At 43.6% G+C, this 16,834-nt stretch overlaps 1 protein-coding gene across 6 annotated transcripts in view; it reads left to right on the plus strand.

Annotated features, from left to right (window-relative positions):
* Nucleotides 1-16,821, plus strand: part of PCBD2 (pterin-4 alpha-carbinolamine dehydratase 2) — a 26,524-nt gene extending 9,703 nt beyond the window's left edge. For 3 of the 6 annotated variants that reach the window (XM_075164614.1, XM_075164609.1, XM_075164612.1), the window contains 2 exons: nt 13,361-13,441; nt 14,915-16,821. In XM_075164614.1, the coding sequence (XP_075020715.1) occupies nt 13,373-13,441; nt 14,915-15,010 (165 nt within the window). In that variant the 5' untranslated portion in view covers nt 13,361-13,372 and the 3' untranslated portion in view covers nt 15,011-16,821. Of the gene's footprint in view, nt 1-12,590; nt 12,685-13,360; nt 13,442-14,914 lie in introns of those variants that run through there. The other 3 variants (XM_075164611.1, XM_075164608.1, XM_075164613.1) reach the window with 3 other exon arrangements.
* The last annotated feature ends 13 nt before the right edge of the window (nt 16,822-16,834 follow it).

The following is a 16,834-nucleotide window of genomic DNA, read 5'->3' on the forward strand; positions in this document are numbered from 1 at the left end:
ATAATACCCTTTAACCTACAATCTGCAGAGTTAAAATGAATTTTATGTTAAATATTCGGTTATGGACCACATCTCCAGCTTTTTATATGCCACAGCGGTCTTGTGGGTTTTTTCTTCTCCATTGTCTGATAGTGAGGTCATTTTCAGTCCTCTGAGAAATTTTATTCCCAGCCAGATGCGGGCCATATATTAAAAGTAGCACCTGTGGCTAATATCACAGCAGCTTACCATAAATTTACATGGTAACTAGGATTATATCTGTCAAGACTGTTAAAAAATGTCTAGATTTAATTTGATTTCCAGTATTGAAGGAGCTCTCCAACATTTTGCTTCATAACTATATTTTAAAAGTTAAAATCACTCCATTGTTAAGTTTTATAGCACTCCCAGTGCCCATTAAGTTGATTTGTTAAATGGGGGTCAGAATAAAGCAAGTTGGCTACAGGAGGATCGGAAACCAACCCATTTGTGACAAATTTAGTCCTCGCGTGTGAATCTTCTCAGAGCCCGGGGACTGATTGGATTCAGGTGCAGCTTATGTCAGTTGTGTTTAACCTCAAAGCCTGAGCGACCTCAGCCCCTGACTGTCACTTGCGCTAATCAAAAGACGAACCTGTTTTCATTCATTTGGGGGGGAATTGCTATTTTTAATGTAGTATCGGTCTGCTTGCTCCCTCTGCTAGAGTTTTGCATTAGATTGCCTGTCGAATGAAAATAAATTATATTTTTTATCCGCCTAGGTAGGTGCTGGTTCTCATATAGTCTTTCCTAAACTGCTTCGTTTTCCATTATCCTTTGAGTCCTCTCCCATATGCTATGATTTGTGCACCTGCAAAGTTATGAAAGTATTTCTTTTGGTAGTTATGTTGTTCACTAACTTCCCTGCGTTTATGAATACAATAACCGATTTACAATAAATCAGAATTATTTATGAGTGGATTTACAGAGTTGAGAAAATCTTTGTATCTGAAAATAATGAATTTCTGGCGTATCTGCCTGTTGACATTTTCCTTTATTAGAAACTGATAGTGAAGTTTTCGGGACTGGCAGAGGTTAACCTGCAGGCTGGAGTGGAGTGAATGAACTGGCTCAAGTGTCTCGGAGCGGAGCACAGTAAAACTATATGATTGCTGGATGGTCACACCTTCCTTGAGTTTATTCTGGTGATTGACTGAGTAAATTACACTCTCGCCTCTGAGTCGGCGGGTCGGAGGGGCGAGGTGCAGCTGCGGGACCTGGACACGGTCCACGGGCCCGCACCGCTGCCCGCAGAAGGCAGGGAGCTCGGGCTCTGGGTGAGACAACAGGAGAAGTCCTGGGGAGATGCCTTGTTTGAGAGCTTACGAGTCTCCTTCCCTGCCTTGGAGGAGGAGGAGATGGCACTGGTGCCCTGGTCAGCGTGTCCTCTTTCCAATGATGCTTCCAGGTACCTGGCAGCCAGCGGTGGGAAATTCTGCAAAGCTAGGAAGTCCGTAGTGGTGGAAACGTGTAGCGGGGTTGTGTCTAGGCAGAAGTTAAATCCTTGGTGCTGGGAGTTGGGAAAGACAGGATTTCTTTTCTCCTCACGGCCAGTATGGCTGGCGGGGTACAGAACCATGTGTAAAGTCTATTTTCTAATAGTGCTAAAGAATATTTTCAGACCAATGTTTTGCACTTGGCAACATTTTTTTTTTTTGTTTTAAATAGAGTTGTCTTAGTGCATCAGCAGCCTCTTATGTCTTTTAAAGTCCTTCACATATAAGGAAATTTAGCCTGTCCTTATATGTCTGGGAACCGTCGTTTTGTCCTTCAGTCCCTTCACTACAGCTTCCCGGTTGTAATGCACGAGACATTCGTGCCTGATAAAAGTCAGGCGGGTGATGAGCAGCGATTGCTCCTCTTCGTACTGCGGGGTGTCTTCTCTCCTCTTTGGCCAGGGTCTGTGTGTACAGATCCCACCGCCCTCGCGTCCCATCTGCTTGCGGCAAGTCACAGTACCGGTATCATCGTGGCGGTACCGCCAGTATCAGGCTGCCAGGATTATTTAAAATGTCATAACATTAATCATATTTAAATACAATTAATCGTGTTTAAATTGAAGACTCGGAGTGGGCATGTGTCCTTCATCTCTAGCGGGGGTGAAATGCAAGATATCCCATCCCAGGTGTTGCAGAAGTTGCATCAGTTTAATTTTTCTTGTGACTTAACTGTAATTAGGGATGCCCATTTTCTCCATGAGCTAGGTCATATTTCTCCTTAGAATAAATCATTATTTCATTGTTTATAATTATTGGGGGCTGTTGCATTTCTAATTGCTGAGTTTGCCCCACCGAGTAGACCTGTTGTATCTCCATTTAAGCAGGCCACTGCTTAAATCTGCCCAGCTGACCTTTGGGCTGCTCTCCAGTTGGCTCTAATACAAATGCTTTCCTTAAAAGATGGATTTATTATCACTCAAGTAAAAATTATTACAGCATTTGCCTTACGCTTGTTGCATGCATTGATCTGAAAGTGCAAAAGAAATTATTTGTCAAAATGCCTTTTGGATTTCACAAGCTGTCTTGTAGATTTAGAGTAGAAGAAATGTTTCTCCTTTTTTTTCAGCTGTACAAATTGATTGTTCACTCTGTTTGAATTAAAGAGAACGAACGTTCTATCAGCCGTGCGGGCAGGGCTGCCGTACATTCGTACCAGAAGAGAGCAAATGTGAGCGGGTCGACTTGATTTTAACTGCAGTTCGGGCTCTTTCCTCGTTAAACCACCTTTGGAAAATGGATGGAAAATCCAATGGTTTTGAATTCAGTTGGACACCTTCATTTGGGAAAGTGCAAATAAGACTGATGTTGCCTTTTCTGAAGAAGATGGTCGCTCAGAGTAATTTTTTACCGTTTCAGTTAAGGAAACCTGGTGGCTTGCAACTCTTTATCCATTAAGATTTATTTTTATGGGGGTGCTGGAAAGATGCTGATTAAATGCAAACAGCACATCTCCCGGTCTTGGTTGTTTAACCTTGTGCATCCCCTTGCTTTTGGAATAACGCCCGGCTACGTTTTCAAACCATTAATTGCCTTTTACACTGGCAGCTCTCACTTTCTCGTACTCCCATGAAGGAGAGACACACTTTGGGATATTATCCTCTGCAATTGTAATTAAAAATGGACTCTGGCTGGCAGAATAAACTAAAACAAAACTACAACGCCCCTATTTAAAAATTAACCATTACTTGCCAAAAGCACATCAAACCCACTTAGCGGACATCCGTTAATCCTGCGGTGAGCCGTTTCAGGCTTTAATGCACACTGTTTTACACGTTAAGGGTTTTGAAGTCGCGGGCCAGCGCTGACCTTTCGCATCTGCTCCTCTCGCAGTAGGAATCTCCGCTCGCCGCTCCCCGTCAGGGCGGATTAACGTGACGAAGTGCAGCGCTTCTGCTGGCTGCAATTTCGGGTTTTGATCAGAATTATTTCTTTCACAAACAATCACGTTTGGCTAAAACGTTACATCTGCTCTGAAAAGCCACTGGCAGGCCCGCAGTTTATCGGGGTGAGGCGAGTGTGATTTTTTTTCATTCTTTTTTTATAAAGCTGCAAACCAGCTTCACATAGGTTTTTTGGGGGAGAGCTTCCCTTCTTCCTCTTCCCCTTGCCCTTTTCTTCCTTTAATTTTGTTGGGCTGAGATGAAAAGTTACTTTGGACAAACATAAAGCTGGCTGTGATGTCTTGGAGGGCTTTGGTGGGGAACGCGCTGATGAGCGGGGAGCCCCGTGCTGAGCCAGCACCGCACCGCGGGGTTTATTTAGTGCTAAGGGTGCTTTGTAGGGTTTGAGTCCTAGGATCAGGGGGGAAGTCCTGATTTCATCTTCTAGTATGATTTTCCTCATGCTGTGATGAGAATAACGGCAGGCAGTTAAATATATGTCTGTGTGTGAGCAAGGTGTCCCTGGTTGGGAGAATCTTTATTCCATGATACAGTGGGTGGGTGCTCGTAGCAAGCAAAAATACCGTTAGCTGTACAAGCCCAGGACGTTGTGTTTATGCATGTGTCTTGTCATGCCCAATCTAATAAAAAACCAGAGGTATACAAAGGGTTTCCCTTTGTGGTGTGCTCGTATGAATTTCTGAAAGAAATTTGACGTTCACTGGAGGACTCAGAATTAGTGTTTGTCTCCCCAGGTGAGCCCGTCTCTGCTCCCAGGTGTACCGGTGTACAAATGGTGTGGGCTGCCCAGGGGAACCCTTGTGTCTTAGTGAAAAACAACCAACAAAAAACCCTATGGAACCTCTCAAAATATTGCACATCGGATGTACTCTGCCACTTCCAGGCAGGTGCTTGGAGCACACGGAGGGGTCTGAAGACAGTTGAAAATGCTCAGTATAGGTTGTCTGTCTAAATTGTTGGCAGTTAAGTGAGCCTAGTTCTTAATGAAGTAACTTACCTAGCTGCCTTTGTCCATTTCTCCATGACCTGCTCCAGCCGTTCTTCCACATACCAGAGACAGGAGATGAAGCATGGGTCTAGGAGACCTACAGATCATATGGGGAACAGTGGGCATGGCAAACCAGGCAAGGTACCCAAGTGCTCCGAGGTTGAAGGATGCCCCAAAGAGAAATATGTTTTCTGGGAAGATGCGTGCTCTCTCCTACTCTTTCTTCAAAGGATCTGTCACTTCTAGACTTGAAACGTCCGTCTTCAAAGTAATAATACTTGAATTTTGTAGTGCAATATAAATTAAAAGCCTACCAGTGCTGGCCCAGGTAAGTCTCCTGCTGAGTTCATTGCCCCCGTGTATCATCTACTCTCTTCTACTATAAGAGGCATCCAAACATGAAGACCCTTTCTGACAATTTCAGCAGGGTGCTTTCAGCAGCTCGATTGAGTGAAATGATTCCCTGACTGGATCTGCAGTAAATGTTCCTTGGTTTGCTTTATTTCGTAGCATTAAGTCTTTTTAGATTTTGGCTTGGCCAAGAGGGTGATTGGAAGACCTCTCCAAATTCCTCACACCTCCATCGTGATTTCTCTGTCGCATGTTTGAATTGTTGACCTTGTCTTTAAAAAACCAAAACAAAAAAGCTGACAGTGTATTGGGTAGGAGGATAGTGGAAGATGAAATGGTCATGAGACCAGCCGCTTCTTCTCTTAATCCATCATAAAGCAATGCCTTTCTTACCGCTCTTTGATGTTTTCTTAGGATCATAAATGGCAGAGATTTAGAGGATTATCAGAGGCAGGATATGATTGCCCTTGGATACTCAGCAGAGAAGATTTTGGATATTGAACTGGTAGTATGTGTAAGCTTGGCCAAAAGACCAAGGAAAACTTTGTCTGAGCGCTCCCTATGTTATCAAGAGCATGTATGGCATGTGAACTTCGTTTTCATGTCTACAGAATGAAATCATTCCTTCGCATAGGAGTAAAAAGAAACATGGGGGGGAAACAGTAGCATTTTGTTCTGCTGTAGCCAGGTCTGTTCCACCCAAAACGTGGTGCGATGGGATAATGAATAACTCTGTTCTTCTACACCGTAGGCGAGCTCTATAAAAGTCAGAGGACTTGAGCACCTTTTTGAAGTGGAGCATTCACATAAATTAATTCTTACTTGGTCTGTTTTACAATGGCCTCATGTCGTGGGCTGGCACCGTGCGATCGAGGATGGTTTATTGCCCGGGCGGCAGCATCCTTGTGCAGCGCGAAGCACGTCGGTGAGCGGAGTGCCTTAGCAGAGGGCTCAGGTGCCTGAATTCAACAGGTTGGAACTGGGGACTAACTGCGCCTTGTTACTAGTGTATTTTTATAGTGGTTTGTGTGATGGCTTTATTACAGTACAGCCAGGGGTTTGATTTGCTGGGCCAAACATTTGCTCTAACAAGTAAAATTATCATTGTTCTTTCAGTTGCGCAGCCAAGAGAGTTTATTATTTTAAGTGACTGATTGCTTTAGCAGGTGCTCGGTTAATGGGGGCTTCACTGTATTATTTAATGTTTTTAGGTAGGGTGCAAAAAGTTCATTTAAAAAAGTCATGTTTCTTGAAATAGCCATTTTATTTGGTGTAAACCTCCTAAGTGCAACCTTTGTATTCCATTTTTGAGCACAAAGCACACAAAAATGCCTTGGGAGGTGGAGAGTTACATTTAGCTGACTATGTGGCTGGAGGATTTCTTCCACGTTCTAGTTCAGTCCTGAAACCTGGGATTATTTTCCTTCTTTTTCGCTAAAATCTAATTCAGAGATCTACATTTTGGAATAAATAAAATAATATTTATGAGGCTATGTTTACCTAGAGTGCTAAGGAACTGGAACTGGGGGGAGAAAAAAACCACATTTATTTTGAATGTTTCTATATGAAGTGACGCATCACAAATATCATGGGACCTTGTTCCAGGTTTGGTTGGGCTTTAGGATTTCTACTTATTTTGCAGTAGTCTTTATCGGCAACTATAATTATTTTTATCTACCTATAAGCAAATGAATGTATTTTGTAATAAGTTGGTATTGAGCCAGTGGAGTCTAGGCTTGAAACTTTTATCACTCACGGAAAGAAGTTTTTATGCTGCTTTAAGGCATCTCTATGTTCTCTCACTTCCACTCCATCAAGTTTATAAATCTTTTTGGTGGAATAGGTGATTAATTTTGGCGTGAAGTCTGTTCATTGAATCACCGAGCATATTATCTGCTTTCTGTTCATGAAATCCAGGTGCAATCACTTACAGTAATAAAAATGAGAATAGGAAAAATGATCCGAGGCTGCTGGAAAAGTCAAGATATGACAAGAAAGAAGGTGTAATAGATGTAACATTTTGTATCGTATTATCACCAATAAGAGAAAAACAGGTCTAAATTCGGCAGTTACGAAAATCTTTATATAAACAGGCTTAGAAAAGGTAAAGTTGAGGTTTGGCGTGCAGATTGCACGTGAGGCTGTTTCACACACTTAGCGAGCACGAGGGGAAGAGGAACGCAAAGCAAGGAGAAGGCTTTAAGAGCAGGTCAGTGCTCTCTACCTTCCTCTTAGTCCCTCTTCTTGCATTGATCCCCGTATCCCTTGGCCTTAGCAGAAAATCTGCATTTCTTTTTCAGAGCAGTTGAATCTCAGATGGGGCAAATTATGCTTGCACCTGCTTTATGACAAAGTGATGTCATAGCTTAGGTCACTGCTGAGCTTGGGAGATGAAGCCCTTGACTCAGAGCTCTTTTGGAGAGCCGCATCTCGAGCATCATCAGGTCTAGTGCCGCACCTGGTCTAGATTGTGCCGAGCGAGTGTAAAGTTCGGAGCGGCTTGGGCTTTTCCTGGGACAGCATTCCTGAAATTGCCTTCTGTCATCTCCTGCGGCTCTTGACATTGTACCGGTACCTGTGAGAGAAACGTCCCCATTGAGGAAAGGCCATGCCTCCGAGCTCCGCTTCTCTTTGCCTCCATTTATTCTTCATGTTCTTCAAATTGGTAAATCATATGACAATAAACAGAAATACCCTCAATGAAGAGAGAAGGGGAAACTGTTGTTTATCTGGTCAGGTGGTTTAGATTAGCAGTGATGCTGGTCTGTATTATGTTACTTTAAATCATAGTGTCCCAACAGGACATAAATTATGAAGATTGTTACAGTATGTTTCATCCAATGTAAGATCAACAAATTGGAATAATTTTTTTTATAGGAAAATCAGTGCTTTGGCAAGGTTATTGTTGAAGAATTTAATTTAACTTGAGCTTTGCTTGCATTATTTCTTAATATATAAAAACTATTTGCATAATGTATGAAGTATAAACATTTTTAGAATCAAAGGCAAGAATGCCTTTTCCAAGATTACATAGAGTGGCAAACTACTTAGAATAGATCAGTGTTTGTGCTTTTGCTGTCAAAAATGTTTGATATAGAGCTGGCGAGCTAGTTTCTTCACCGACATAATTGTAAACAAGTGTTGGGAGACAGAAACAGCGTTCTTTGTAGAACATGGTGTAAAGGTTTTCACATGCGCCGCTGCAGATCTAACATGGAAAGCAGTGTTTATAGCTATAATGTGTATTTAAATAGGTAACTTTTTTTAGAGAGCAAAGCAGCATTTCGCTTTTGTATAAATGATGTGTGCAGATAAGTATGGGGGATGCGAGCAGTCAGCTCTGCATTTTAAAAGGATATGATAAATGCAGAAAAGCATAGACCATTCAGTTTTAGTTTCACATTTTTAGTTTCACATTTTGTTAGGAGGACAGAAATGGCATCTCAGCACGTGCCAGTATGTCTGTAGTATTCCTGTTCCGTCCTTTCCCTTTGTTAATGTCTTTCAGAGTTAGGAGTGCTGCTTTCCCCAGTCCTGAGCGGTGCTTGGAGAATGGGAAGGTCGGTTGCTTTCACCATATTTTGCTGCTCAAGCTGTTAAAGAGAAAAAAAAAATATAAAAATTATCTACCTGTGATTTGTTAGGTGTTGTTCACCTTCAGGATGGCGTCGTGCCGTCTCGGGGGTGGGATGGAGGGAGTAGGGAAACGCGGGCACGACGCCTGAGCCGGCTTGTCCCTTGCCGGCACTCTCACCGGAGAGATGGGGACGTGAATAATCTGAGTTTAGCTCCATTCTGGGACATGATTTAGTTGTGTTCTTAAGGACTGTCCCACTGCTCTTGGAATGGTATTAGAAAGGGGAAGAGCATGGGAAGATGTTCCCCTGGTTTATGTTGTGGATGAAACCAGGCAGGACCAAACAAAAAAAGAAGAAAAGAGGAAAATACCTAATGCCACATGGATCCGGTGTCCTTGGGGACAGCTGAGGCAGGATGATGATGCCAACAGGGAAGAATCCCCAAATGGGCACGTGGTTTAGAGAGTGATATACCTGTCCTCCTGTGCTGCTGTCACCTTCCTAAAGACTCTTTGGATTCCTCTTTTTTTTGTATTTTAACCATGTTGTCGCTTTCAGATGAAGAGTGTGGCCTTGTGAGATGATTTTTGCGTATTTGTAAGGTAAAAGTCTTTCTTAATGGAGTAAATAGAATTAAAATAAAACAAACCCTGGATTTTTCTTGAGAGCACAACAGAAAATGTCATGAGGTTAAATCAAACCCTCGTGACTAGCTAAACATAACTTAAAATAGCTTGACATTAAAGAGCTTTTTCCTTTTATCTGCTGGCCCGTAGCTCACTGTTAGGTAGTAACGTCAGCTGGATATGTGAAAGCTTCGGCAGTTTGGAAGTGAACCTTAATGATTTGAGTTTATTGTTGTTGTAAGTGTCAAACTGCTAAGGAGAACACGTGCTGTATACTGTGCGCAAGGGTATTTTTGACTTGGGTGAATGGAAAGCAAATGTGTGAAAGCAAATCTCTTGCCTTGTATGACAATGTCACTTCAACTTGTTTTATTTATTCATTTCCCACTGATAAATGATACAGATGCAGCCCGGGTGGGTGGGGAAGGGAAGACAGGTAGCCCTCGCACTGCAGAAGGTCAAGGTTAATGCTACCTCCAGCGTTATAATGACAGATGGGAGGCAGAAACCTTAATGTACTTGTGATTAGCATATGGTTTCCTTGGCTGAGCGTCCAAAGGATTTAAGAAGCCCGGGTACGCTCTTCATAGCGTACGCATTTTAAAACAAATAAATAAAAAGTGTGTATGGTTATATTGTTGAGCCTTTCAGCTGTTTTTCTTGAATATCTCCACTTTTGAGTCAAGTACTGTCAGCTGCTTTGTTCTGGAGATGCACCGGGGTAATCCATCACTGGGGACGCGCGGTGGGTGATGTATGAGCACGACACAGCGACCTGTGTTCCTTTGATGTATAACTCATCAAGATAATGTTGGCAAGCATTGTACAAAAGCAGCATGTTTAAAAAGTATTAAGATGAATTGATTCCTTGCTTAAGAAGTGTGAAAGGAAGAATAATAGCAGATTAGCTCCGGGATACCGCGGTTCTCCCGGAGCCGTGCAGCGTTGTGCGGTGCAGAGGGGCGGATGGAATTTCATCTTTCCTCCCACTTCTGACAGCAAAGTGTCTGGCCCTGGTTTTCCCATTCTCGGGCAACAAAAGTCGCATTAAGTCTTATTTTGTGATAGCGTATTTTGTCACTTTCAAAAGCAGTTTGGCCAGTCCCAAAACATTATGTGATAGCTGAATTTTTTAAAGTTTTGGGGTTTTTTTATTTTATTATGTTAACTTGTTCTTCTAAGGGTAGCCCTGATTTTTATCTCATGGAGACATGCTGTGGCTGGTAGTATTTAAAAACCATTTTAGAAGTGATGTTATGACTGAAGCACCATTAGTTCTAGTTCCTTCTTTCACGATCTTAAAAGACACGAAGGGAAGAGACGTACTGGCACACCCAAGGCATCTCCTTGTCTGTGCAGAATTGCTTCACTCGTTACTTGTTCTAGTCCTGTTTGTGGTTCATTACAGAATTTTGCAGTCTGCCATGGGTGATGTGATGAATTTTTTTTAGAATAACCGGTATGCCTGGATGTTATTTTAGCCCAAATGTCCTAAAAGGATTAGGTTGAAAATATGCCTGTTACTGAAATACCAGAATATTTTATAATATTTAGCACATCAGAGTCTCTTTTAGACTTTGTAATGGCTTCTAGAAAATGCTCGAGTTCTTTCTTTCTCCTCTCTTTTTATTTTTCAAGGGAAAATCTGAAAAAGTTCTCATCAGGGGCCGAGGGCTGCAGAACTCTGTTATTAATGTAGGGAAAGCCAAGGTTGTGTTGGGTCTTACTGTCATGAGTAAAGTACTTGCCCCACTTTCATCGCGAAATGTGTGATGGTCTGATAGACTCTGCCCACCAATGCAGTCTTGACAATGATCTTGCACTGCAGACTGCTTAATAATTTTCATTATTTTTAATTAAAGTTGAAGAAGTGCAGACTCCTGCTCAAATTAAGGTTGGTTGTGTTGCCGGAATGTGGTAATTACTTTAATTGATCACAAGATAGTTTCCTTGATCACCAATTAGACCAAATTACCGATCAAGTTTCAAGACGTGAAGAAATGTCCAAACTGATTTTATGTAATAGTGTTTTCATATCTAATCAAACCTAAATATCTTTTCCTTCCAGAGCCAATTGTATTTTCCCAAAGAAAGGTTACGGCTCTACAAATATAAAGGTGGTTCGTAAACAATAGCGTTCCAATTCATTTAATTAGCAAAGGAAGTATTTAGGACCTTGATGGAGATTGCGCTGGTGAAATTGCTTGGTAGAACTGTAGCTCATTTTCTTAATGGAAGATACTTTTTGCGTATAATTAAAATAAACTAAAATGCAAGACGTAAGTTGCTTTGGGTAATGTGCAATGAGGGAGAACGTCTCTGAGCAGAGCGGGGCGTGCAGAAGGGCGGGCGCGTCTGGCGGCTGTGCGTGCTCCGTCCTTCGCGCCACACCAGCTCGCCCTGGCTGGGACAGCGCGGGTCAGCTGGAGCGAGGAGCAGCAGGAGCTCTCCCGGGCGCCAGAACTAATTCCTTTTCGTGACTCGGTCAGCCCCAAGTTGAGCACTCTTCGGGAAGATGAACAGTGTTAAGACCAATGAGTGTTTCATCCAGCTGGAGGTTTTCTGCTGTCTGGGGGGGAGAGGCAGCGGGTTGGCGTGGTGGTCCTCTGATGGGAGAGGGTTTGGTGGTCCGCCCGTCGGGAGGATTTGTCGTCAGAAAGCGTGAAGGAAGGTCTGCAGAGCAGATTAATTTAGTAGACTCGTTTGCTTGCGTAGTTCGCTCTGTCTGCCTCCGGTCGCAGCGATGACTATTGTCACACAATCAATGAATTGTGCTTGTGTAGTGTAACCTGCGTATGTACATAGGTACATGGGATGGACGGACAGACACTGGTAGAGCGTGCATGAACCTGGTAGGGTTCTCATAAATTTCATGTGTTTTTTCCCTTGCTGCTTGTTTGCACGAAGGCAATCTAGTTGCAGATGCAATTGCTGTTTTAAACTTTTGGGGACATTTCTGTGTATAGATTGCTGTGCTGGAAATAGCATTCCTATTAAGCCCACGGACACTCTAAAAACTTTGAAATCAAATATCTTTCAGAACTATTAACGCAGAAGTGTTCCAAATCATTGCTAACATCTAATGCACAACTTGCAGCTTTCTGCTTCAAAGCGTGCTGCTGAAACATTTGCAAATTTTTAAAAGTAATTGTTCACTCGAAGTAAAACTAAACCAAGCGAGAGCTTCAAGGGAAGTTAGATTTTACCGAATTTTGGAATGCTCTTGGGTCAAAGAAAAAAGCTTTTTAATTGCTGACAGTTTGGTGATTTCCAAATGACAAACCTCATTGGAATGATTTTCTCTGATTATAACGTTTGCATTCATTTGACTGGCAAAGCGACTAACAAAGTCATACTTCATCCAGGCACCGATTCTTTTTTTACTTAAAGGTTTTTGTAATTTGTGAGAGGAAAAAAGACTGAAACTATTATCAACCATTATATGTTATTCATTGACCACATGTTTGTTTGAAACGGCCATCGCTTGGTGGAATGCGGGCTATATACATTCTCTTCCATAAATTAGCACTAAAAAACTACCTAAATCAGGTAGGGTTTTGTTGAGCTTGTATTATAATATGAACCAGACTATAACGTGGATGTTACTTTTGCTTTGCATGTTAATTCAGGTCCTGAACCCCGATGGATGGAGCTCGGTACGAACAAAGCCCGCTGACTTAGAGGCGTCCTGCTCACGCACTGAGGCCCTTCGGGCCCCGCTGTGTAATTGCGTTCTTGATTTACATGGACATTCTAATTTTCTTTATAATGTAGTGATTTGCTCCTAAGTATTTTGGCAAGCGCCTGCTATTATTTTCTTCTTGAGCCTGTGATAAAACCTGCGCCCTGGGGGAGCGTGCCGGGGAGAATATAGGGGCAGAGGATTGGGAAACCTATTTTAACTTATTTTAAGGGAAAATATTTTCTCATAAAGCAGAGGGGAAAACCCACCACCCCCAGTAAAATAAAGAGCAAAACAGTTAAGTGAAAGGCTGTGTTTCTAGAATGGGTGTCTGTCTAGTGCAGGAATACTGTGGCGTGATGCTTTATTAGAGACGGCACGTTTCTAAGATGCAGTAAGGGATGAGGGGTTTGGGGGGGATGTTTAAAATTGCTGTTGGATGCCAAAGGTAAAATCTCATGGAATGGCTTTGAATCCTGGAGTAAGTACCATTGAGCAGAGCGATTCCCGGGGTCTGAAGGGGATGCTCTGAGCAGCCTCAGGAAATGCGTCGGTGGCATGAGAAGGTGAAGGTGCTCCTCTAACACACACAAACCCGAGCTGCAGCAGCCTGGAGCATCGCTAGGAGTTTTTGAGATTTTGGAGTGAATTTTGCAGATCTGCTGCCAGTCCTGGCAGGTGGAGGAGTATTTTCCTCTTTGCTCTTTCTCTCCTTAGGCTTTTGGATTTATGACGCGTGTTGCTCTACAAGCAGAGAAGATGAATCACCACCCGGAATGGTTTAATGTCTACAGCAAGGTAACGTGTTCCCCAGCCCTAGTTACAGGCATGGCAAGTTAAGGAGCCCAAACCACTGGCCCGTACTCTCTGCCTTTTTTTGTAGCTTATATACAAGATACGGGAATGGAAAGCGGTTGTGTCTTTTTAGAGATTTGAGATTTTAAAGAGATGCTGAGATATTTGTAGAGGAATCGGGAATCAAGCTCTTTGCAATTGCTACCAGCCCCATGGTTTGGACCTGTCGCTTCACCTCTGTGGCTGAGATCTAAAAATAAAATAGAAGCCTTTAAACTCTTATTTGGCCAACCTGAATAAAACGACTGTTTTGAAACTACTCACCAACTCTCATTCCTTTCTGTGCAACAAGTCGGGAGCCCAGCGGTGTAGGGTAGCAGACCGTCGATGTGTAGGTACCTAAAAGGGAGCCTGGCAGTCTCAATTTACATTTGATTTTTTTTTAAATTGTAGGCTCCTATGTCTCAACATAGCAGCTTATAAAATTTGTTTATAATATTACCTAACTGATGGTGGTCTCCTATTTACAAGGGTCACAAGGTACACTGCAACCCTCGAATGAAAGGTGCTGTGTGAAGGGGGAAATTATTGCTCTCCCTTTATTTTTATTTTCTAATATTTCTCACTGCATTGTATCGAGTTGTTTTAGCATTTGGCGAATATATGGCAATCCCGCTAAAAATATACCAAAAGGACATGCGGACAAGCAGCCTGCGGCTGGGAACCACCACTCCCAGAGCAGGACATCCCCACCCCTCCCCTAGCAGAGACGTCCCAGCACAGGCTCCTCCTCATCAGCCCTTCAGGTCACCCCGTTAAAAGGGACATTGAATGATCAGCGGACAAAGTCCTGATCACCTACTCTTCATGATTTTCTTGGCTTTCCAGAATATTCAGAATTTTTTTTTTTTTCCTCCTCTTCTCTCCTCCCAAAATCTCAGTCAAAGGCGAGACAAAGTAACGCCCAGCTTGTCATCTGGCTTAGTCTAAACAAACCCGTGCAGGCAGCTGCGTCATAGCAAAATGCACCAGTCCGTTTGTTTTTCTTTTTGAAATTAATCTGCAACAAGCTCAACAATTTTTTCACCTTCAGGGTGCTGGTTTTTAACAAAACGCGTGAGCCCCTGGCTCCGCTGTTGGCAGCTTGGTCACTGGCCCAGGTTCTTCGTGAAACCGATCCGTGGGATTTACATGTAAAGAATGAGTCATTTAATCGGACACCTCTTCTTGGATGAAACCCAAGAATGCAACGCCTGCTTTATTCTGCGAAGGGGCTCGCTTTGGTTAGACTGCAGGCTCTGTTAAGCCTCCTCACCTCCAGCGTCTTCTGGTTTACGCGAGCAGTGAGCGCCCAGCTCGCTGCTTGCAGGGAGCATCGTGCAAAACCAGTTCACTACAGAGACACGCGGTGTTCCCGGTGAATTGCTGCTCAGCTACAAAATGGCTTTGTAACCCCTTTCTTTTCCTCTTTGACAGGTTCACATAACTCTGATTTCCCACGACTGCGGTGGACTGACCAAGAGAGATGTGAAGCTGGCTCAGTTTATTGACAAAGCTGCTGCCTCGGTGTAACAAAGACGTAAAACGTTTTAAGACAGTGTCCACCAACATTTTGTGTTTAAATGGAGTCCCTCATTCCTTGTAACCCTGATTTCACAAAACCCCTGGGACAAGATATTTTGTAGAAAGAGTGGCTTAGCTTGCTTTGCCTTTTAGTCCGAGACCCCTCTGGATGCCTGTGCTTGTCCTTTGCCGTTGCTGGCTCTGCCTGAGCGCGTAGCAGCAACAAATAAGTTTTGAACAATCCTTTTCTAGAAACTAAACCAAGCTGGAATGAAGCAGGAGCCCACCCACACGTGTCGGTGTTCCCCAAGCCCACGGGAGCCGAGGCTGGTGGCAGCCGCCATACGAGCCTGCCCTGTGCCCGGCCGCTTCCCTCCTATAGATGTGTACATCTCTGCACTTTGAACAGCGTAAGAGCAGCCGGGCCGGGTCAGTCCCCTCGGCTTGGTACCCCCACCTCTGCCAGGGTCCGGGGGCACGCGCGAGGGATGCTGGGGAGAGCAGCGCAAGCGCCTGATGATCTTTCCTTGAGGTTGCAGCTCATCCAGCAGTTACAGCTTTGCATTTTGGTGTTTATTCTCTGCTTATCCGATGGCTCTTCAAACCCATCTGCCCTTTAGGCACCACAACCTAGCAGCTCTACCCAGCAAAAGCCTTGCTGTGAACCGTTCCCCGTCTGAGATGCAGGGCTGGATCCTCCAGTTGCGGAAAACTTTAGCTCTGGTCCAGCAAATACAAAAAAATCCCAGCGAGCTCCTGGCGCTCACATTGTTAAACGAAGCATGTGCTTAAGTGCTTGGTTGGGCTGGGTCAGTGCTCAGCACCTTGCAGGATCAAGCCATTATTTGTGTTGTAACGCTCCCGTACCTGCCGGATCGGGGGGGGTGGTAGCTTGGCTGTGTGCCCGGAGCATCAGCCGGAGCTGCCGGCGTGAAGGAAGCGGCATTAGCAGGATTCTTGCTAAGCTGGGCTCGGCTGAAGCTATGCTCAACCTTTTTTTTTTTTTTTTTTTTTTTTGTATCTACAATTACTCATTGCGGACGTTGTTCCGAGAGCTGCAGATCCCACTGACGAGCTTTAAAATAATTTCTTCTGTGGTTTCAAAGTCTTTGTTTTTATTCTGTGATCCTCAGTGAGACAGATTGCCACTGCCGGCAGGGAGATTTCAACCTGCTTAAGGCTTGCAGAAGAGCCTCTGGCTCTGCAGTCCCTGACTGTGCACCGTCACGGGTGCGGAGCTCCCGGGAGATTGACACCTCCGAAATGCCCGAGTGCATTGCTCGAATGGCACCAGCCGCCAGCTACCGAGAAGTGAGATAGATGAGTGCCAAAATCTATATCGGGTGTATGTGCGAGGTGTGTGGTCTCTCAGATATTTGGGATGCAAAATGCCACTCGCTGCCATGCAAGGATTCATGTCGATAAAATAAGAAAGGTATTTTTTGTTAATCCTTAGCAAGTGCACTGTCATGTGCTAATTGGTCACAGGAAGCAAGATGTAAGATGTTGGGGTTTATTGTCAGTAACCCAGTTTAATACCTAAAAGACCCAAAGTCAGACTACGTGCTCAAATGCTCTTTGCTTACAAGAGCCTTTCCCCAGCGCAGCCGCGGATTTCCCCGATACCGTTTGAAAATGGTCACTGTTGTGAGGAATGAATAAAACTAAAACAAGCGGGCTGTGATGTCTCCTGTAACTGGTGGGGAAATGAAACGAGCTTCACCCGAAGTTTTGACAACATCTCTAATGAACTGTGAAAACTCTGTTGTTAGAAATGGATATATAATGTGTGCGCTTTGAATAAAACCAATAAAATCAAATTCCTCCTTTGTA

This window comes from Calonectris borealis, chromosome 15 (assembly GCF_964195595.1).
Source record: "Calonectris borealis chromosome 15, bCalBor7.hap1.2, whole genome shotgun sequence".
Classification (NCBI taxonomy): Eukaryota; Metazoa; Chordata; class Aves; order Procellariiformes; family Procellariidae; genus Calonectris; species Calonectris borealis.